General features: G+C 36.9%; 1 protein-coding gene across 1 annotated transcript in view; it reads left to right on the top strand.

Moving 5' to 3' along the window:
- nid1a (nidogen 1a) overlaps positions 1-24,405 on the top strand; it is a 153,931-nt gene that overhangs the window by 52,913 nt on the left and 76,613 nt on the right. The window contains exons 2-4 of the mRNA XM_039737865.1: positions 4,756-5,058; positions 22,419-22,654; positions 22,746-23,194. Coding sequence (XP_039593799.1) covers positions 4,756-5,058; positions 22,419-22,654; positions 22,746-23,194 — 988 coding nt within the window. The remainder of the gene's footprint in view (positions 1-4,755; positions 5,059-22,418; positions 22,655-22,745; positions 23,195-24,405) is intronic.

Below are 24,405 nucleotides of genomic sequence, written 5' to 3'. Positions count from 1 at the left end.
CTCGAGGAAAAACAAGCCAGAAACACTGAATTGTTTTCAACAGGAAAACCTTTTCTAATGTGTAACAGAAACAAGTAAATACCAAAATAGAATCCAAATAAATACAGCAGGAAAGGCATGTCTAGTGTCAGTTGCTGCACTGATGCAGATTTAGTTCTTTTGTTATATGTTTTAAAACAGTCACCCATGCACAGCCTGATGTTACAATTGGGACAGTTGCCGCATGTTTCTGTGTGCACATTTTTTTATATTTTTTATGCTTATTACAGGGTAGAATTTCACTGCCTGACCTGCATGATCAACGTGTCCCTTGTGTTATTGCAGGCTACCACACGTCCACATTTCCCCTGTAAGCATTGAAAGATGCCACATTGTAAACAGTGCTTAGGGGGCTAAGGTCTTGTTTGTCCTCGCGCTTGATCACAATTATTTTGACTTTTTGTCACACAACTATTGTCAGAGCACAATGAAGCTTTACAACAACAACAACATTTATTTATATAGCACATTTTCATACAAAAAAGTAGCTCAAAGTGCTTTACATAATGAAGAATAGAAAAATAAAAGACACAGTAAGAAAATAAAATAAGTCAACATTAATTAACATAGAATAAGAGTAAGGTCCAATGGCCAGGGTGGACAGAAAAACAAAAAACTCCAGACGGCTGGAGAAAAAAATAAAATCTGTAGGGATTCCAGACCATGAGACTGCCCAGTCCCCAGTCACACCAAATTCACTGGATATATAACGGAGGTTTGTTTGTATAGTGCATCAGTTTAATTTTCTAAGTCAACGTCTGATGACTAACTCCCATCCTCATCACTACCGTTTGATTTGAGCAATGGTTCAGTTTCAGTTTGTTCCAAAACTGCCTTTAGTTAGATAGATAGATAGATAGATAGATAGATAGATAGATAGATAGATAGATAGATAGATAGATAGATAGATAGATAGATAGATAGATAGATAGATAGATAGATAGATAGATAGATAGATAGATACTTTATTAATCCCAAGGGGAAATTCACATAATCCAGCAGCAGTATACTGATACAAGGAAACAATATTAAATTAAATAGTAATAAAAATGCATGTAAAAAGCAGACAATAACTTTGAATAATGTTAGAATTTACTCCCCTGGGTGGAATTGAAGAGTCGCACAGTGTGGGGAGGAACGATCTCCTCAGTCTGTCACTGAAGCTACTCCTCTGCCTGGAGATGACACTGTTCAGTGGATGCAGTGGATTCTTCATGACTGACAGGAGTTTGCTTAGTGCCCGTCGCTCTGCCACAGATGTTAAACTGTCCAACTTTACTCCTACAATAGAGCCTGCCTTCTTAACAAGTTTGTCCAGGCGTGAGGTGTCTTTCATCTTTATGCTGCCTCCCCAGCACACCACCGCATAGAAGAGGGCACTCGCCACAACCGTCTGGTAGAACATCTGCAGCATCTTATTGCAGATGTTGAAGAATGCCAAACCTTCTCAGAAAGCATAGCCGGCTCTGACCTTTCTTACACAGAGCATCAGTATTGGCAGTCCAGTCCAATATGACTTTTTGTTTGCCATTGTGTTTTTCACTGGAGGCTGTGCCCCACTCATCTATATCGATAAGTTACCATATAGTCACCAAAAAATTTCAGAATGCATAGAAGTGTTCAGGAATTTTTTGTGGCATGATGTTATTTCATCCATTGGATGACAGCAGAATACTGTTCCAAGAGTTATTCAGGTTTAGCACTATAAAGAGCATTTTTGCACATCATCTTGAACCTAACTCGGGTTTAACTATAATTGCATAGAATTCCAAGTCCGAGTCACACTTGGGGCTAATACCAAGGAGGTTAAAAGCAGCTTTTGGGAGTCATACATTAGTAGTGGGATGACAAATCCTAGCAACAAGTCTTGAAAAGCATGGCAGCATCCCTTAAAAAAGAAAATAGTACAAAAGTAGAAATCCAGAAAACATGCAGTATATGCCAGGTAAAAGATATTCAAAGGACAGGCAAGGAATTGTTACTTGATCACTCACATGTTGGTAACAGGAGTGGGGCCCTCCTTTGTGAGATAACTGCCATGAATATACAGTGTGTACAGTATTTCAAATAGGGTGTGACTTGATATTGGTCTTTATCCATAGAAAATGAATGAAACTAAAGTGAGGATGACACACACATTCAAGGAATCATGATATTTTATTTGTTTAATTAATTACAGTAATCAGTTGGCAGTTTGACTGAAAACTTCCTCAAACCAGACTTCACCCTCCCTTGATATAAGTCATGCACAAGACTTTCTTTACTGTTTGGTTTCATAATATGTCTTAGTTATGGAATCTTTTTTTGAGAATTACAGTTTACCAAAAAAGAAAATCCAAGGATCTACAGTAAGTGCAGCAATCACCACTCATATCCTTTTACAGTACAGCATATAATATTGTAATAAACCAAGAATACCAGAAAATGATAGAAACAAATGGAGGTGGTGTTTCAAAATGAACAGATTTCAGTTGATCTGTGGCTGCTTGTTTCTTTTGACATTTGTTTTCTGATTTTTTTTAAGTAGCTTGGCTTGTCCTCTGCGCCAATGCTGTTTCTTGAGAGTTTATAAAAACAACATTGTGTTTAGCGGCTTGTCTCACATCAGTCTGCCATCACCAGGCTTGGACAGGATGTTTGAAGTAATAATGCATCCACTTTCTATAAGCAGGAAAGCACCTATTATGTTTTAATGGCTGATTTAAGTGATCTTTTCTGTGTTTACAGGAAAATTCCATCACTGGTCTATTTTTTTAATAGCAGTTCTTAAACTTTAGTAATTAAGTAAATATAAATGCTGGGTATTTTTTGAATTTACTTTTTAGAGTTATTTAAAAATTGTTTGTGACAAACTATTATTATTAAACTGTTAAAGTAATAAAATCAATAAAACTAACTAAAACCATGCATTAGTTTGAGCTGAGACTCTCATTTTGTAAATAAGACAGTTTAGCATTTTCAATAGGATGTACATATTGTGTACAGCTTTTTGCACTACCAACAGTAGATGGATTGAAGACTAGTGTTATTTTATTACTATTTTGTACAGTCATACTTACGTTAAAAACATCAAAGTGTTAGAATTGTGAAATCCAGTTACGTCAACATGTTCCATACTGATTAGTTTAGTCATTCTCAAAGAACAAACAACTTTAACTGCGGTATAACACAATCCATGTGTTTAGTTTAGCATTAGCTAGTGACGTTGGGTGTAACTGACATTTGAATGGTCTTTAAGCAAAACTATTTATGCTGAATCAACATATTGCATTAAGCATATACAACTTCTGTTTTTTTTGCTTAAAATTTTTAATAGTTTACACGTGAATCCATTTAATTGACAAAATTTGCACTTCAAATGCAATCTAAGATATAATAGCCATATTATCTCACAAACAAAAATAGCTGCTTTTGTGATGTAGGGTGCATAACAAGTGTATCAGTCTTTGCAACTATTCAAACTATATCTTCAACACTGAAAAAATACGTTTGCACAAAGCAACTTTCTTTCATGAGCAAAGCTGTAATAATTTATAAACAAACTGGGTGAACCTTTAAGTCACATACTTACGTGCTGCACAATCTCCTTTTTGTAGAATAGTGTGCAAAGTAATCAAGTACATAAACAAAAATCTGACAGTTTTTAATTTACATCAACCTAATTTCAGTTTGTATTGGGGAAAATGACTTAACCATTTTTTAAATATGGAAAGGTGTTCATTTCAAATGAAATGACAATAAGGTATGTGGATGACATTGACAGTCATTGAGACACATTATGGCTCTGGTTGAAGGAATGAATCCTGCTGGCTTTGGTTCAAAGTAAATATGTGAATGTCATATCCAAGAGATGTATGTTAAATACCGGAGTAAATCCAGCATATATGATCATTTTCAGTTCAATTTTGTTTAAATACTGTGTCAATGTAAAAAAAACAATTCACAGAATCCATATTTTGAGTGAGATGTGTCTGGAAACATAACAATATGTTGCAGTTTTCTGAATGCATTACAAATAAATCTACTAAAACTATTATGGGTAACAGAAAATTAGGCAAATGGACTGATAAAATGTACATCGTACTCCATGTTACTATGCTTTCCAGCAAATATACCAGCATTAGGCTTCTAGAAACATTTTCCATTTTAAATTATTTTTGAAGCAGGAAATATGTTTGTATTACTATAGAAAATTAATTCTTTTGAAACATTATATAAATTGTTTTCTTCAAACCAATCAGTTATTTTTTGAAGTCAAGGTCACCTGCATACAGATGCATTTCACTCCACATAATATACACTTATTATTGGCCTACCAAAGGTATGGTGTACTACAGCCTTGCTTACACTTAAGTGCTTTTAACAAGGAATAGAAAAGACAATTATTCCACATTAATTATATGTATAATTAAAAAGATTTTTCAGTATATTGTATATAGGTTGCTTCATGATACTGCCATGGTTAAAGGTTCAGTGTAGTTGTGCATTATTTTAAGGATTATGTTTATGAACTGAAGGCAGTAAATGTTGTTTCTGCTTCCTATTTCCTTTAACACGAATGATGCTTTCACTTTAAGAAACTGAAAAATAGCAAAATTTGTGAAATTTGCTCTCAAAATAAAACAAAGGTTTTGGGGATTTGTGTAGATATCAATTGCTTTATTTCCTGGCAGAAATATTTCTTACTAATACTTATTTTCTCTTTCCATTCTATAGGTTGTCACCAATGGCATTATTTCCACAAGTCCACTAACAGACAAAAATGATTACATCAATGTTTTTCCCACAAGTTTTGGGTCAGTTGCTCCATTTTTAGCTGATTTGGATATTTCAGATGGAATTGGAAAAGTGTATTTTCGAGAAGATTCCAGCCCAGAATCAGTCCAGCAAGCAGCTGAACATATTAACCGAGCCTTCCCTGAAGATGAATTATTCTACCCAAAAAGCACTGTAATTGTCACATGGGAAAACGTGGCTGCCCACCAAGACCCTGAAAATGAAAACCCTGTAAATAAAAAGGTGAGTATTTCGTTATAAGCAGAATGGAATTGCTCCCCCAGAAGAACAGATTTGTTTAAAGAAGACGAGGAAATTAAACACAGTAGCACAAGAATAGCTTAAGTTCCACTAAAGCTCAGAACCAGGAAGACAACAAAAGAACAGATTAACAAAGTTAAGCAAAAGATAAACTGACAATGTGTGAGAGAATGCTTATTTTGTTCTCAGGTTTTAATCCAAAACTTGGATGTCAGTTTTACTATGCCATCATTTTAAATACAGTGCTGTCTGCATGATTACGTCATATGCAATGATAATGCACGGGTATATGACTGGCAACAGACACCATTCTCACAAACAATATAGCTGAGGAAAATCAAGCTCAAAATAGTAGCCCAATTACAATTTAAAGGCACTGCAGTGATACCACAAAAGAAAATAATAAATATAATAAATATGCAGTAAAAATATACAAAGCTAGACAACACTGATTCCAGGACAACAAAGCTAAGATTCATAACACATTTAATCTGTAACTAAAGTAATTTAGCAAAATACTCTTAACAGAGGATGGCAGTTGAGCCAGAAAAAAAAAATTATTGAAAACAAATTATAACCAATCCAGCCAACGTTTATGTATTTTCTTTTTATTTCAATCTATTCTGATGTGTACTGAGCTTCACTGCTATGAGCTTTCTGGGGGTGATTTGTTTTGTTCCTGCACCAATGTGAAATAAAGAAATCTAAATCTTTAATCCCACACAAGGAGCTAATTCTTCCATCTTCTCTGATATGAGTCCATATGTAGCATTTAATTACAAATGAACATTTCCAATTCAATCTGAGCACTCTAAACAAATGCTTGTATTTTGTCTTTAGTTGAGTTTACATGTTACTCTGTTTTGCATGCAGCTAAGTACTGTACAAACAAAAAGAAGTTTAAAACAAAACAGCTAGAGCTAGTTCTTGAAAACGAAATGCAACTAAATAAAGGTTAGCACATTGTCTTCAGCGTGATCACACTGACTGAAATCAGTCAGTAATTGTGAGGCATCTACGGCAGTGTTGAGACATTCCCAGTTTGGCATGGGATTCACATACAGAACAGGTCCAACAGAACTGTAATATTTCACCCTCTGTTACAGGAAACTTTGGAAAGGGCAAAACTCAGACAGAGCAGGAACCAAATGATATAAATTATGTACATACTACTGTATAGTCCCAAACCGCAAGCCCTCTGAGCTGAAGGTGGGGCGTTTTTATGGTATCTAGCCTGTGAACCAGGGCTTTCTTATGTCCTTAGGAATAAGTAAAGTAGGAAATAAATGAGCTAGTTTAACTAGAAAATGTTTTACATTATTAGTTTCTTGTTATTTCCTTTTACACAATGCAAGTACAATCATATACATGCTTTTAACATATTACTTTCAGAGACTTCCAATTTTTCTCACCAAGAGCATTAGTTAATTTAACTGATTTAGTAATATATTAATAAAATAAATTTAGTAATAAATACCTATTGAAAATTATAATGAAATATTGTATTTATAAAATATAAACACTAAATAAATGGAATGATAAAGTCTTCATAGTTCTTCAGAGTAACTCCGATATTACTCCAGCCTTTTGACTGCTCTGAGATTAGGAGGATGGTACAACAACATATCTGCTAAAACAGGCGCTACATCTGTCTGAAGTCTGTTGCTTTCTCAGATAAGGCTTAGTGTGTTCATTTGGGCCCGCAAAGAAGCAATAAGAGTTTCCTGGTTTCAGTCTGCACCCCCCTCTTTTATTTTCATAAATTCTTCTCTATTTCCTTATGTCTATCTTATGTCTCCTTAAACCACAATATAGACTGGGCATTAACAGTTAACACATTTAGAACAGAGGAGTATACTGTAAAAATACATACCCTAAGGTTAAAATCTGATTTTCCCAGACACTGAATGGCTTTACAGGAGCCTCTTTAAATAATGAAAAAGAAAAGCACAAACTTGGTCTATCTTTTGCCTTATAGCTGTAGTAGCTTGTTAATGGTTTGCCTGCCAGTGCCTACACTTTCCTCTTCTGCCTAAAGACAGTAGTTCACAAAGTGTGGTCCACAAGCTGACATGCATCAGGCCAAAAAGACTTTTACATTACTCAGACATGCTAGCCTGTTATGTGCTTAAGCATTTATTTGTGATATTAAAGGCTGCTTGCTGACATCGGTACTGCTAAATCAATATACTTATAAACATTACGTGGGTATAAAACTACCACCACAGAGCACATTGCCTGACTTTCTTAAGGAAAGTTGCAACTTTGGCTTCAACTCCATGTATTTCTGCTCAGCTCAATTGCTTGCTGTGGTCAGAAGCCCCCAACCAGTCAACTCCGCCAAATACCTCTTCAACCTCAATCTCTCTCCAATCCAGTCACTGTGGAGGTCTCCCTTTCAAACTTACTTTGATGTCAGCCTGGAGAGACTCCATCTAGTTGAGGCAGCACTTTAATGCAGTGACAGCAGTGACATGTACATCAATGTTGAGAGGCTACCTGCTGTTAATTGGTCTTCGTGGTTAAGAGGTTGATGGATCACTGGCTGAAATCTGGGACTTGGAGGTTTCAGTCTCAGAACTACACAAACACCTAACTTAGGGTCAATATAATAAACCCCACAACGTGCCTTTATATATATAAAAAAACAAAAAGTTAACTATTCATCCAACTATATCCTAACTACAGGGTCATGGGGGTCTGCTGGAGCCAATCCCAGCACGCAAGACAGGAAACAAACCCCGGGCAGGGCACACACAAACACCAAGCACACACTAGGGACAATTTAGAATCGCCAATGCACCTAACCTGCATGTCTTTGGGAGGAAACCCACGCAGACACGGGGAGAACATGCAAACTCCACACAGGGAGGACCCAGGAAGTGAACCCGGGTCTCCTAACTGCGAGGCAGCAGCGCTACCCAGTGCCCCACAGTGCCACCTGAACGTTAACTAATTAAGTGCATAATTGTATGGAATTAATTGCCATTAATCACATCTAACATTAAAACATGCAATCATAAAATAAATACTTAAATCATTAAGTAAATATACACTGAATCACAAAAATAGTGTAGAATCAACAAAAAGGAATTTAAAAAAAATGAATGGCATAGTTTAAACAATGAACTGAAAGCTGACCTTTTAACAAAACACTACTTGATCAAGTGCAACTTGAATTTGAATGTCTTCCTAAAAGGTAAATTAAAAAAATGGCAATAGGAAAATGGTGTAGATCTGTTTGACCTGCCCCTTCAGACACTTTAGCTCTTGTATAGATTTAATGATTTTTTGGTTTGTAGGATCATGGTGTGACTTGGGATTTTTTGGGTTACAAAATGTGTGCCACCACAAAAAAAGAGTTGGTGGGCACTGCTCTACTACACCTTTGCTCCTGGCACATTAAAAAGCTCTCCGTAACAGCTCCCTCGCTTAAAAACTGACACCATGCAATTAATTGGGTGGTTAAGTTGTGTTCTTTGCATAAATTAGCAAAGATACTGCAAACTGAAATAATGGGTAGGGATACTAATTACACTTCAGTTTCATAGAATTTTGTCATTATATTAGGGCAGTAAGCACTGTAAGCTACCTGGCAGACCGATGAATTAAATACAGAAGTACTAGAGACTTATTTTGGTTTTACTGCCACTCAAAGAAAACCTGCTTTGCATATATGTGATATGACATTGATTCGTTGTCCTTACTGAAACGTGACATGAAAAAAAAAGAGAGAGCGTAATTTTTGCTTTTGCTAATTTTCTTTAGTATTGCTCCAGGATTACCATAAAACTCCCTTCCTCCCACACCCCTGCACCTTTGTCGGTATGTAACAATCAAGGAAATGAATGCCAGTACCAATGTGTAATTTGAAACTTTTAAATAAAATTTTATTTCTCAAAATTTTTGTAGGTACTTTATAAAAACAGTACTGGATGTGTATGTAATTCTTTAGGTACTCACTTAACTTTTTGTATTATTGTTTCATATTGTTAAAAAAAATTACACGAAAAAGCTTCCCTGACCAAAGCACTGCCTGGGGCATTTGCCTCGTGGCCGGCCCTGGATGCGACAATATTTTTTCAACACATTAAGCAAACTACATTAATCGCAAAAATTAACACATTAACTTTCCCAAGCCTAATATACAGAGGGGGCCAACAAATGTACACACACTTTAACAGTTGTCATTTCTGGACTTATCCAAAGTTGAACTGAATTATGGCAACAATGTGTAGTGTGACATTATCTCAGAAGATGTTGTTACTCACTTGAATGAAACCAGCTACACTGGCTGTTCTTCAAGAAGAAATTGAAACAGCATGCGCGTCAATCTCATTGGATACTTTGGCCAATATTATTGAAGCAGCAGTTCACTGTAATCCGAAGTGTCTCAACGCTCATGGTAACCATTTTGAGCACCTGTTGTATGTAAATGTAGAAGTCAAACATTTTGAAATTTGTATAAATTTAATAACACAATTTTAATACAGGTTTTTCTTTTATTGAATTGTGTATACATTTTTTGGCCCCTCTGTTTGTATATATAAAGTCCTAAGCCTAAAAGTGCAACGATTTTGTGCACGATTTTATGTGACATTTTTGTGTTACGTTTTTTGTCACACTTTAAATCTGGCTTATTATAAAACCTACTTATATACGTTTGGTATCATTCTTTTCAGAATTTATCGAACTTTAATGTAATGTTGTTAGATTTTCAGATTCTTATTCCGTTTTTAAATTATAAACTAAAATATCAAGAAAGTCATGGTTTTTAATATCAACAAAGTCGTGGTTTTTAATTTTAATAAATCATTATTTAAATCATTTAGTTTAATATTTTAATTCAATAAATTACATTATTTTTGATCGAGTAAACTTTCTTTCATATGGAAAAACTATTAAAAAAAAATATTTTTTATAACACCAATGTTTGTATTTAGGTAATTTAGTTAGCTGAAGATCGAGTTTTGATGACCCATTGTATACCACTTTAGTTTTTGCATGATTTTCCTGTTATTTACATTAGTAATTTAAAAAAAAAAACTTTTTTTATCTATAAGAATGTCAGTTAAAATGAATGGATCGTTTATTTAGTCTCTTATAAATACTCATCGAGCATAGTGGACTTCATTTTAACTGGAATACTCCAATTGGTAAGAGAGTAACTATTTTATTCTCATTTCATGATTTTTATTCTGTTAAATAATAATTAATTTTTCTTTTACGTATTTATAGAATTTCATGATTTTTACTCCAAAAAATAATTTTTCTTTTGTACATTTACAGATTTTACTAATATTCTGGCTGCAACTGGGGTTTGGGTGCCTTGGCCCTCCTAGTATATATATATATATATATATATATATATATACTGTATATATATATATACAGTAATCCCTCCTCGATCGCGGGGGTTATGCGTTCCAGAACCCCGCGATAGATGAAAATCCGCGAAGTAGAAACCACATGTTTGTATGGTTATTTTTATATATTTTAAGCCCTTATAAACTCTCCCACACTGTTAACATTATTAGAGCCCTCTAGACATGAAATAACACCCTTTAGTCAAAAGTTTAAACTGTCCTCCATGACAAGACAGAGATGACAGTTCTTTCTCACAATTAAAAGAATGCAAATAGATCTCTCTTCAAACGAGCGCCAGGAGCAGAGAATGTCAGAGGGATAGAGAGAGAGTGACAGAAAACAAACAATCAAAAATCAATACGCTGTTGGGCTTTTAAGTATGAGCACCGCGATAAAGCAGCCGCAAAGAAGGGAGCAATGTGAAGGTAAGTCTTTCAGCATTTTTTTAGAGTAGCCCCTTATCTTCTAAAAAAACAGCCTCTGTGCAAACAGCCCCTCTGCTCACACCCCCTTCCATCAGGCGCAGAGAACTTCAGAGAGAGAGCGCAGGAGATTAAAGCAAACAATCAAAAAATCAATACGTGCTTTCATTTCTTAGAGGAGCGCCCATATCCTCTAGGCAAACAGCCCTCTGCTCACACCCTCCGGCCAGGCACAGAGAATGTCAGAGAAAGACCGAGAAAAGCAAACAATCCGCCGGGAAGCACATCGTATATCATTGAGGAGTTTTAGTTAATATGTAATACGTGATATATATACACTGTGTGCACAATTATTAGGCAAGTGAGTATTTTGACCATATCATCATTTTTAATGCGATATTCCAACTCCAAGCTGTATTAACTTGAATGCTTATTGGATTTAAGCACGCCAGGTGATGTGTATTTGTGTAATGAGGGAGGGTGTGGCCTAAGGAGATCAACACCCTATATCAAGGTGTGCAGAATTATTAGGCAGCTAGTTTTCCTCAGGCAAAATGGGCCAAAAAGAGATTTAACTGACTCTGAAAAGTCAAAATTGTAAAAGTCTTTCAGAGGGATGCAGCACTTTTGGAATTGCTAAGATATTGGTGTGTGATCACAGAACCATCAAACATTTTGTTGCAAATAGTCAACAGGGTCGCAAGAAACGTGTTGAGAACAAAAGACGCAAATTAGCTGCCAAAGATTTGAGAAGAATCAAACGTGAAGCTACCAGGAACCCATTATCCTCCAGTACTTTCATATTCCAGAGCTGCAACCTACCTGGAGTGCCCAGAAGTACAAGGTGTTCAGTGCTCAAAGACATGGCTAAGGTAAGGAGGGCTGAAACCCAACCACCACTGAACAAGAAACATAAGTTGAAACGCCAAAACTGGGCCAAGAAATATCTGAAGACAGATTTTTTCAAAGGTTTTATGGACCGATGAGATGAGAGTGACTCTTGATGGACCAGATGGATGGACCTGTGGATCAGTAATGGCACAGAGCTCCACCCAACGTGGAGGTGGGGTACTGGTATGAGCTGGTATTTTTAAAGATGAGCTAGTTGGACCTTTTGCATTGAAGATGAACTCAAAATCAACTCCCAAACCTACTGCCAGTTTTTCAAGACACTTTCTTCAAACAGTGATACAGGAAAAGACCATGATTTTTATGCAGGCCAATGCTCCATCACTTGCATCGAAGTTCTCACTGCGTGGCCAGCCAGTAAAGGCCTTAAAGATGAAGGAATAATGACATGGCCCCTTCCTCATCTGACCTAAACCCTATCGAGAACTTGTGGGCACTTCTTAAACGCTAGATTTACGGGGAGAAAAACAATACACCTCTCTGAAGAGTGTCTGGGAGGCTGTAGTCACTGCTCCACAAAAGCTGATCGTCAACAGATCAAGAAACTGACAGACTCCATGAATGGAAAGGCTTATGACTGTTATTGGAAAGAAGGGTGGCTATATTGGTCATTGATTGATTGATTTATTTTTTGAAATGTCAGAGATGTTTATTTGTAAATTTTGAGGTGTTTGTTTATTATTCTCACTATAACAGATGAAAATAAACAAGTGAGATGGGAAAATTTTCATTTTTCCTTTAGTTGCATAATAAATCTGCACACTAATAGTTGCCTAATAATTGTGCGACATATGTATTCCCCTGATGATGTTCACACTCACATTTCCCGTGAAACATTCAGGTTTCAGGTTTATTAACATTTTGGATTGACTGATAGCACTGTGTTTGTTCCATATTAAAATTAATCCTCAAAAATACAACTTGCCTAATAATTGTGCACACAGTGTATATATATATATATATATATATATATATATATATATTTTTGAGTAATTGTTTCTATGTTTGACTGCAAGAATTACACTGCGTTAACTTATCAATATCTTTAAAACACTTGAAGACTAACATTAGATCTGCATATATTTTCTCAAACTAAAATAAAGCTGTTCAGTTCCATTAGTAGGTTATTTTCATGAGATCTTTACATTTCAGTCAAATTCAAGTTTATTGTCAATGCCACATAGTGCATTGCATACTTCCTCAACAGCGACAATAATAGATTACTAACAAACACATACTTGCACAAAAGTAAACATAGCACACAACATACTGAATATGTATTGTTTTATATGTTACAATATGTGTTATTATGATGTACTGTTCTGTAGTTTTATGATCTGTGAATAGCAACTGTCCTTGCTGAGATGCACTTGATTGTCACCCACCGCATAGCTTCTAGTGCTGCTCTGTCATTTTTGGAGCATGGTGATCAGAAATCTACACATCAAATGTGATTTTCTAGCTCATAACATTGATGATACTGTATACAGTGTGATCAACGGGTTCTTACAATGTGCTGTACCACTCTACTAACGTTTTTCATTACCTGTGCACTTTGTCTAGAGGATGAAAATACTAAGGAAACATTGCCAGGTCCTTACTGTGGCTCCATTCTTAACCCCTCTGTTTACCTGTACATTGCCAAGGCCCTTCCTACTAAAGTGTGTTTGCTTGCAGCTTGAATCAGGTGACGGTTATGTTCAGGGAATTGCAAGAGGTATAAATGAGAGAACTTGACTGAGGCTCTTCATTTTAACATTGTGTATCCTATGTTGGAAAGCCTATTGTTTTGTACTGTATATATGTTTTTCTTGAAATGCAGTGATTTGTGCATTTTGACTCAAACTTGTTTTTTCTGTTTTTTGATTTTTGCCTAGTGTATTTTAAAACTTTGTGTGTGCTTTTGTGACTTGTGTTCTGGCCTCCTGCGTGTTTTTTTTATATTACTGTTTATGAGTTGCTGTTTAGGGATATTTACTAATAACCTTTAGCACATCCATCCACACTTCACAGAGTGGCACACTTAATAAACCTTCCACGTGTTTTTTTTGTCTTTAACTGTGATTCTGCTTTGTCTTTCTATCTCCATTTTGAATCTGTGTGTGTCACTTTTGTTTACCTGTTACTGCGCTGGTCTTTTTTCCATCCTGTGACAGTCTTGTCCAGCAGTGTTCCCAATTAAAAGCTTACACTCTAAATTGTGGTGTGCTTTCTTAACTTATATTTAAATAATTTTAAAAATCCAAAGTTTTTTGTTAGGGCCAAATTCTTGTAATTGTGGCATCAGAAACTCAATAGGATTCTTCTGACTTTAATTCTTTCTGATGTAAAAAACTTGTTGGCTGTGTTAGTATGCTTTCTAGTTCCTTACTCCAGTTCATTATTTGACTTGATTGTCTAGCCCATTTAAACCTCTTTCATTCTCCTGATTCTTCTTTTGTCACAATAATCTAGACACATCACTCAATGTTGCAAACTAGAGATGGCCCGATCCACCTCAACCTGCGCCTTCCATTTGCAGCCTGTGCGAATGCTGACTTTCGCCCTGCTTATGAGCGGGTCTGCTGAGTTCTTTAGCTCCAACACAAGGCAAGCCTTTTCTTGTTTGTACCCCAGGCTAATGAACTTGAGATGGAGCTCCAGCATGCTCTGGCTGAAGAGACCTACATCTGAAGGCAGTGGGGCAATCCTAGCCACTTATGGATGTAACTGTTAGTAAGACCATCCATCCTGTTAACTTCTGACAAGGCGATTTCGCAGACCTTTAGAGGCCACATGATCCATTGGTATAGGGTGTGCTGATAACATCACACCTTATACTTCCCAGGCAGGTTGCTCTGCTCAATCTTTGCCAGCCACTCGGCAAGTTGATACTTGGCTAGTTTTCCTATTTGCCTCTCAGACAAGTCCGCTGTGTACTGCCTTCTCAGGCTTTGTAGTGGTTCCTCGTCCAGCTGTGGAATGGGCTCCCCATCTGCGACGGAGATTTTCCTGACTTACAGTGGTATGCCTTTCCTTATCATTAGACTTCTTGATTTTGTAGCTTTGACCTTCATCCTTCCCCATGCGAGGAGCTCATCAAGGCATCAAAGCCTGATTGTGCATGGAGCTGTTTGAAGGATGTTTGTCACGTCGTCCATGTAACTCCTCAGTAGTGGGAGCCTCTCCCCTGATGGTAACTTGATACCTCCAACTACCTGCCTGGCCCCTTTGAGAATTACTTTGAAGTCTATCACAAACAGGTTGTGGGAGATGGTGGATCCCATAGCAATTCTATGTTCTGTCTGTTGCCATCATACTGTGTAGCCCTCCAGAGTGAAGCACATCTACAGGTTACTGAAGTATCCGACGATGATGTTCCGCACGCAGCTTGGGTCATGAAAGAACTCCAAAGCAAATATATGGATCCAAAAGGATTTTACAGTGTTTGCAAATAATGAGCAATTTTCCTTTCTTTCAGCCACCTGGACAAGCCAGACAAGCACAGTAGCAGTGAAATGTACAAATAGGAGTTTCATTGCACCATGTTCACATGACTATAGCTCCAAAATAAACTAATGATACTACATCTTTATCAAAGCAAAACCTTACATTTTCTAAAAAAAAACAAAAACAATGTTGTACACCTGCATATTGTTACCAAGTACAGTAGAGATGGGTCACGTTAAAACAAAATAAAGAACACAGTTTTTTAGAACTTTCTGAGTAGTTGTTCATAATATGATAAAAAGAGAATGACTAAGTACCGTGTTAGTAACTCTGTTTTTTGATGGTAGACATTTGTTCAAGTCCATTTTATGATGAGGCACTTATAATTTTAGGCTTTGATGTCATTGCAGCATCATGATTTGTAGCAATTTTACATCAACATTGAATGAATCGACTTTGAAGCATCTTTATTAAATTATAGAATATCCACGCTGGTGCTGTCTCCTGTAATAATACGGAGATCTGAAACGATGCCTGTGAAACCCAATCCGACTGACACCAACGTACTGTAAATGCTTTCTGTGGTCCATGGATTTAGTTATTCAACCAGTCTACTTTATTAGTGTGTGATTAAACAAATCACAGTAAACTAGCAAATACAAAGAAATAGTGTTTATAGTTTCAAATTAGCAAGGAGTTACTGCAGTTATGAAATCTAATTTATACTAATAAAAAGCAAAGCCCTCACTGACTCACTTACTGACTCACTCACTCACTCACTCACTCACTCATCACTAATTCTCCAACTTCCCGTGTAGGTGGAAGGCTGAAATTTGGCAGGCTCATTCCTTACAGCTTACTTACAAAAGTTGGGCAGGTTTCATTTCGAAATTCTACGCGTAATGGTCATAACTGGAACCTATTTTTCTCCATATACTGTAATGGAGCTCAGCTCAATGGCCATGGGGGGCGGAGTTGACATCGGATGTGACATCTTCACGCCTCCCACATAATCACGTGAACTGACTGTCAACGCAGTACGTAGAAAACCAGGAAGACCTCCAAAAAGCACTGAAGAAAACATGCATTATACAATTGAGAAGGCAGCGAAACAATAAGAAGCGAGCGAAAGTGACACATACAAGCATATTCATAAGTGCAGCTACTGCGGAAACAAAGCATGGTGTAAACCTAAAGTTTAAATTAAGTTCATAGACAGACTGCCGCTGGCGTTTGTCATGCCCACGACTAATGCGGGATAAAAGTTTAATGAGAGGACGCAGGGTATAAACGAGAGTTTTGATCACTTTGTAACAAAGTTAAAATTGCTGGTGAAGGGCTGTGCTTATGCAAATTCCGAGAGACTGTGTTTGTGGGGGGATTGACAGTTGAGGCGGGTGGGGGAGTCACGTCATCATCTCCCCTCCCATTCACCTCATTTTGCACTGAGCTCCGCAGCTAACGCGCTCTTGCAGAAGCAACTTTGTGACGCTGCCACCAAATACTCACAGAAAAATCCACAAGTTAATACACACGCTGTCTCTAGAGTTTCTCCACACTCTGAATCCTCCAGGCACTACTTACAAAAGGTCACATTGACAATCATGTTACGCTATTTTTAAAATGTTTCCTTTTCTTAGCACAAGCACAGCTGAGAAGCTTTGGTGCATGTGCTCCATAACGTGTTAAAAAATAACGCATTTACTCACACTTTGCATTCCAAGCAAAGGGGAACTTCTCTCAATGCATGATTTCCTGGTACACTGATTACATTGATGCACACATCAGAGCTACAAAAATGTAAGAGTCGGAAGAAAGCGCGTTGCTACGACTGATTGGAGGAGAATTTCATTTCAAAAGACTACCCGACGGAAGCCTTGATAAAAGCATGGTTTTGTGCAAACTGTGCAAAAAGGAGTTTGCATAACACAAAGGTGAAGCTGGTCAAATTAACTTTTATGTTTCTGCCTTATTTTTTTAAGATGAAAAACTGCACTTTATGTTGAAATTTTTCTTATTATTATTTAAAGACAATACCATTCTGAAAATGTACTTAAAGTACTTAGAATACCACTTTATTTTTAAGTCTGCCCAATTTTAGCCACGGATGATGATTCTGATTTGAATTGAAATGCAGTTTAAATGCATTTTCTTTTCCAGAAATTAAAAGAGCTTCAGTTTACAATATTCATGTCCATGTCTATTATTTGATTCTGTCGCCCACTAAAACCCTTTTAAATTAAAAAAAACATTTGTGCTTTGGAGCAAATTTACGTGTGCGATTACATGCGATGAATCAAGATTAATTAATTACAAAGCCTCTAATTAATTAGATAAATTTTTTTAATCGAGTTCCACCCCTAATATATATATATTTATATGTGGATATGTATATATATCTGTATATATGTACATATATATATGCATACATATATATATATACAGTATATGTGTGTGTGTGTGTGTATGTATGTATATATATATATATATATATACACACACACATATATATACATATGTATGCTTATATATGTATATATATGTGGATGTATATGTATATATACTGTATATATGTGTGTATATGTATATATATGTTTGTGTGTGTGTGTATATATTGTGGACTGGGACCCGGACACAGGCAGATGGACATCTTATGTTCACCCAACACACTTTATTTACAATATTTACAGGTTTTTTTGTGCACTCACACACCCCAGTGCCTCCAGCACCGATTCCCCCAATGTCTAGGCCACACTCCTCTAGTGCCTTTCTCTTGGCCGCCTCCCGTCCTTTCTCTACAGCTCTGTCCTCTTCCACCCGACATCCACTCCTGACTGGAGGGAGGCGGCCCCTTAAATGGGAACCCGGATGGGCTCCAGCTGCTTCCCGGCAATCAGTCCTAGCCACACCCTAGTGTGGCGGAAGTGCCGGCTGCGCACCCGGAAGCCATCCGGTTGTCTCCTGTCTTCTTCTCCCCAGCACTTCCTGGTGTGGCGGAAGTGCTGGGCTCCAGGGTTCCTCAGGCACCGGAGCGCCGCCTGGCGGTGGCCACGGGTCCCTACAGGGCTGGGCTTCCAAGCCCTTTACCCGAGGCCCCCCACATAACCAGGGTGGATGCCCCCTCACGGTCTGGAGGAGGCACAAGCCCTCCTCTGGTCCTCCTGGGCGTCCTGGCCGGGCTCCAGCCCAGGCTGGGGACCACACGGGATATTCCAGCATCGGGGCGCCGCCTGGCGGTGGCCACGGGTCCCTACAGGGCTGGGCTTCCATGTATATATATATATATATACACACACACACATATATACATATATATGCATATATATGTATATATATGTGGATGTATATATATATATGTATATATATACTGTATATATGTGTATATGTATATATATGTTTGTGTGTGTGTGTGTATATATATATATATATATATATATATATATATATATGACAGCAACACTCATCACAGTGACAATGTCAATCATGTTATGTTATTATTAAAATATTTCCTTTTCTTTTTCATTACTTCTTTAACACACTACTACTCCGCTGCGAAGCGCGGGTATTTTGCTAGTTATGCTCATAAAGGACAAATTCAGAACTCATTAGAGCTGAGAAATTGATAGAGAGGTAGTGTAGGTGACAGGTGAGACCAATGCTCTCTCTAAGGAACAAGGGCATGTGTGCAAAATATATTTTTTGTGGGTGGTGCTCTGAAACGACTTGTGCAAGGTAATATGTATTTTTAGGCTTGCAATTTAAATATGTGATGAAGGCCTGTATTGTGATAAATTAATATAATATGTATGAAACTTTATTCATTTACCGTCCAGTTATAGAGAAACATAAATACAAACAAAATACATTTAGCCAATAAGCTATCAGTATAACTGACTTGAGTATTATACTACGACGACAAGTTATGTAGTATAATAACTAACGCAATGTAAGTCAACTAAGTGGCAGTGGCACTACCAATAATCACACTGTTAATAACATAACGATAATACAATATCAACCATGTTCCTAAAGTATTGAAACACAATAAAACACAACAGTTTTATATATGATACAGTTAAAAATCTGACTTGATAAAATTAACAAGGTGGTTATTACAACTTTTCCCATCTAATTTTACATTCCTTCCACATGTTATACGCTTTGTGCAAATCCACAGTCTTTCCAGCATTTAAGTATAATTTTATTTGCAGAAGATGATCCAAATGAGTAACGTCAAGCTTGTTTCGTGTTTTCACTTTAACACTATTCATGAGGCTAAAACCTCGTTCACAATCAGCACTGAATGCTTGAAAAGTACAGCAAATGTTGACTAACATTGCGAGTGAGCTAAATTGTTCATCATTTAATGTTACTCCTGTGATTTCAGGTAGTGAATTTATGGTACCAGATTTCAGTTTCTCTCTGATCTGAAGTTTGAAGTCATTGTATTGAGTAATAATCAACTCATCATTTGTTGTATGTAACAAATCTTTATAGTTTACGCACAGTTCTTTTATCTCTTTGACACCAAAATCAAATGCACAGTTTTTCAAACCTGTGAGATCAAAAGCTGACCAAAATTGTAGTTAATCCGCTAGAAATTTTACCTTTAAGTGATCACAGACTGATCGTATGAATTGTGTGATTTGTCTTGTGTCAATGCCTTCATTTTCACTCAGAATTTGCTTGGCTTTATCATTCCAGTAAACATTCTCACCCAAATGTTGTGCTTCCAATTTACAGATTTTAGAAAAGCAAAATTGTTGTGCTTCAATTGGTGATAAATTACTTTGTTGTAATAGCATGGATACATTAGCTAATTCAGTTAAAACATCATTTACTGTATACAGAACAATCTGATACAGTGCATCTCGTAATGATTTCAAAACATAATTACAAACAGGATCATTGCAATCTTGCATTTGTTCTTCACAATATGCAGCTAAAACATCAAGATTTTTAACAAAAGTACTGACAGCAAAGTGACATGACAACCAACGAACTTCATGAATTGGTCGAAAAGATATTACATCCATATCATTTACATTTGCCAATTCTTCAAGTGCACCTTTTTTAACTGAAGATCGACTAAATAAAGTATAAACAGTACGCAACAGAATCTCAATAGTTTTAAACAAACTAACATCCTTCTAAGAATCAGTAAGTGCCAAGTCTTCTCGGTAAGCAACACAGTGCTGTTCAGCAAGATGAGGAACCGCTGCCTTGAGTAAAGCGGCCAATCCCTTCCGAACGGCCTAGCATAACTGATGCCCCATCTGACGTTATCATAACCATGCGGTTCATATCGAGTCGATGATCAGTGTAGTATTGTCTAATTGCTGCCTCAAGGACTGAAGCATCACATGCTGTTACCTGAATGATCCCACCAAAAACGTTTTTTTAACCACATGAATTTGTTGGGCAATATTTAAAGTAGATGATTAGCATTTTATGTACTGTAATGTCAGTACTTTCATCAACGATGAGCGTGTGGAACAGTGCAGCTTGAAGTTCTATAAATATGTTGTTTGCAACCACTTCGTTGATGGCTTCAACAAACTCAAAGGCGTAGTTCTTACTTCGCCAACTGTCTGGTATAGAAACATATTTCCCCATATGGTCGTGAATCATTTGCACTGACAGCATCGAAGCACTCATCCTGATGGCAAGAAGGACATTGTCCATTAAGATTCAAACTTGCTCCTCGTTTGATCGCTGGTGCTCGTTATGGTCAATTTGTTCTTCTCGCTCAGTACTTGTTTCAACCAGAAGACGTTTCAGGTTGATTCCATGCGAGCGATTGTACAAAATTTCAACATTTTCTAAGTGAATATGCAATGATAAATGTTGTTTACAGTAGTCAAGCGTCCACGTATCCCAACGCTTTCCGGTGACATATTCGTTGTCTTTGTTAGCCTTATTACTTGAACTAGCAGCACAGAACTTACACTTAAGTCCATTCTCGTCTGAGTATTCGTATATGCAACCTAATTCAACCACAACATTCCTTGAATCTGGCGTATCTGTGGTTACTTTTACTTTTAACCATTCAGGCTTAAATGAATCTCATGCTTTCTTATTTTACATTTCTTTACTTTCTCTGTAATGTTTTCAAATATCAACACGAAGACTGTTAATTTAACGGAATCGACACAAAAACTATTAATTTAATGCACTACTGTATGTCTAGAGAAAGTGAACTTAGTGAAGTACAGTAGACAGTGCAGTGACTGGTCACTCAACGAAATATAATGTGCTAGCTAATGTGGCTCGCTGGTTATTTACACGCGCCGGCGTGTAAATGACAATCTGCCGCCTTTATCTCACTTCACAGTGTGACGTCACTGATCGTCACTGACGATCTGTGCGCAGGATTACAAAATGACTGCGCGGCAGGTTTACAACTACTGCGCGGCTGTAGAGGGAACATTGGATGAGACACTAGCATTATAGCCAGGAATAACAAAAGGGTCGACGTTTAAAAAACGCACAAATATTTGCTTTCTTATATAAACACACCTGAGCAATGCCAGGTACTTTGGCTAGTCTTAAATGTTGCTGTACCTGCACATAGCTATTTTTACTTTCATCCATTGAATTGCATTTTGTAATTTTGCCTAGTTTTGAAGATTATTTGTGCCTGAATATTTTGTGTTGAACCATGTTTATTTTTTCTTATTTCAGTTCATTATTTTATTTCAAGTTTTTTGTTTTTCTCCCAGTTCAAAAGCTCAAATTATGCTTTTGGCATTTTCACTTTATTATTACTCTTGTGTAAGAATTTAGAATTCACAAGTCAAAGCATTAATTCTGCATTTCATATCTAATTCTGTCTTTGGCATCATCTATGCCTGTGAACGTGTTGCTTTCTTTTAGTTTTGCATGTTGAAACATTTGTAAAAAATAACATTTTGGGAGGTAAACCATTGCTTAAGTTGAGGATGTCTAGAAAAAGGCTCAAACATCACTTTCTTGCAATAAAGCTGGTATTTAAATATCATTGTTTAACAACAATAACTAACTTACTTGTACATACTGTATGTACAGTAACTGTTAAATAAGTAATGAATATTGCAATATGATTAGCAAATGCAAAGGGAGGAGCAATTCTGTTTTGAGGAACATTCATGCTGTGCTTTTGTATTTCCATAAGAGATAAGATGACAACGATTGGTGCCTTCAGATTTAAAGGTGACTTTCTTTTTTCATCCTCAGAGAAACACATTCCAGGCAGTGCTAGCCTCAAGTGACAATGCTTCCTTTGCCATTTTTCTGTACCCAGAAGATGGGATCCAGTTTTATGAAAGTAAACCACAAAGTATACACAACCGTGATAATTTTGCTAAAGCAGGCTTTAGTAAAGGAAAGATCCAGTATTTTCTATTTTCAAGGAATGGGCCTTTCTATGAGATCACCTCAAATAGCGAAGAATCTGTGAAGGAACTTTGCAGGTAAGATTTTAATGATTTGCAATATATCAGTAGACTGTGTTTCTAAGTCTAACTGTTTTCTAAGTTGCACATATTTTATCAAAACTTTCAGGTTAACCAATTCTGGAAGGCAAGGAGTATGGGTTTATGAAATTGGGTCCTTCCCTTTTTTTACTGATATTGCTCCTGGTGAAGTATCAGTGTTCCTTAAAGTTGTTAATAACTTTCCTACTGAAGGAACACTGACTGGGGACCATCAAAGAAATGATGTTGAGGTCACAGAAATTCCAAATAGGACACAGGACAGTGAGGAGACAGTGCCAAAAGAAGACTATATTGAGACACACAATGAAGGACAAGGCCCTAAATATGTCCAGCCACTGCTGTATGAAATTTCAGAAGATGTGCCTTCGGACAAACAGTCAATCGTAGAGTCAAATCCCCCAGTGGATGAACTCCCAGTGCATTCTGTCCAGTTTCAGACTAATCAGCGTCAGTCATATCCACCCCTGTACCCTGAGGTAGTAATTGTTGAAGACGATATTGAAGTCAATGGCAATGGTAAGATTTGTTCTGCTTTATTCTAAACACTGTTATTTGTAGGTCTATTTTGGTTTATACAATAAAAACTGTATTTGATTATTGCTTAGATCTGTGCACATTTTCAGAGCTTTTGAATTGGATAAAGACAGCATAATATACAGACTTAGTCAATAAAGGCTTTTCTTATCTTTGTCGGTGGCAACATGGCTAGCCTGCCTTTACAGGCAACCTGCATTTCGAATTAGGATGATTTGGTCACAAAGCTAAAATGGAAATGTTTAGTACTAACTTTTAATGTAAAAGTAAGCATAAGGACTGAAGAGAGGAAAATGGCATAAAAGAGTGTAACAAAAGCAGCTTGGATTGTTTTTGTTTTATGTAGCAACTTTCAATATGAATATTACTGTACTTCAGCATTCTTTGCATAAACAATCTGTGTTATATTTCAAATGTTGCACCTATAAACCAGAAGAAATCTCAGGAATCGATGCTGTTAAATGTTTCAGACATTTCTCAGAAGGCAGTCTGTCCCTAAAGACAAATCATCTGAACCAGATAATATTTACCCTCCCTCGAGTTCTTAAGGAGACTATCGAGTACACATATAAACCTGTGACGCATATTTAGAAGCAGTCATTGCGAACTGGGAAAATTCAGAAGAACTGAAAAATGACAAATATTGGCCGTTTATATAAAATGGTGACCAGTCGGATCCAGGCAACTATAGGCCAGTAGGCTTAATATGCATCACATGAGTATTAATGGAAGTAATTATTAACAATAAGATTGAGCAGCATATGGCAAGTACTGGAGTTTTTCTGAATAGTCAGCATGGGTTTAGAAGAGGGAGGTGGTATTTTACCAAAAAGCTGGAATTCTATATGGAGGCAACAAAAGGTTTTGATTGAAGTGAAGCGTATGATATTATTTATCTTGACTTTCAGAAAGCATTTGATAAGGTGCCACATGAGAGGTTGGTCATCAAACTAAAACAAATGGAGATCAGGGTGATGTTTGTAGATCAGTGCAGAATTGGCTCAGACACAGGAAGCAGAGGGTGATGGTGCGAGGAACCTCATCAGAACTGGCCGATGTTAAGACTGGTGATCCACAGGGGTCAGTGCTAGGACTGCTGCTATTTTCAATATACAGTAAATGATTTAGATGGGAATATAAGTAACAAGCTGGTCAAGTTTGCAGATAATACCCAGATAGGTGGATTGGCAGAT

Source organism: Polypterus senegalus, chromosome 16, assembly GCF_016835505.1.
Source record: "Polypterus senegalus isolate Bchr_013 chromosome 16, ASM1683550v1, whole genome shotgun sequence".
In the NCBI taxonomy this organism is placed as follows: domain Eukaryota; kingdom Metazoa; phylum Chordata; class Cladistia; order Polypteriformes; family Polypteridae; genus Polypterus; species Polypterus senegalus.
Note: the sequence above shows the minus strand (reverse complement) of the source record. Positions and strands in the feature narration are given on the sequence as shown.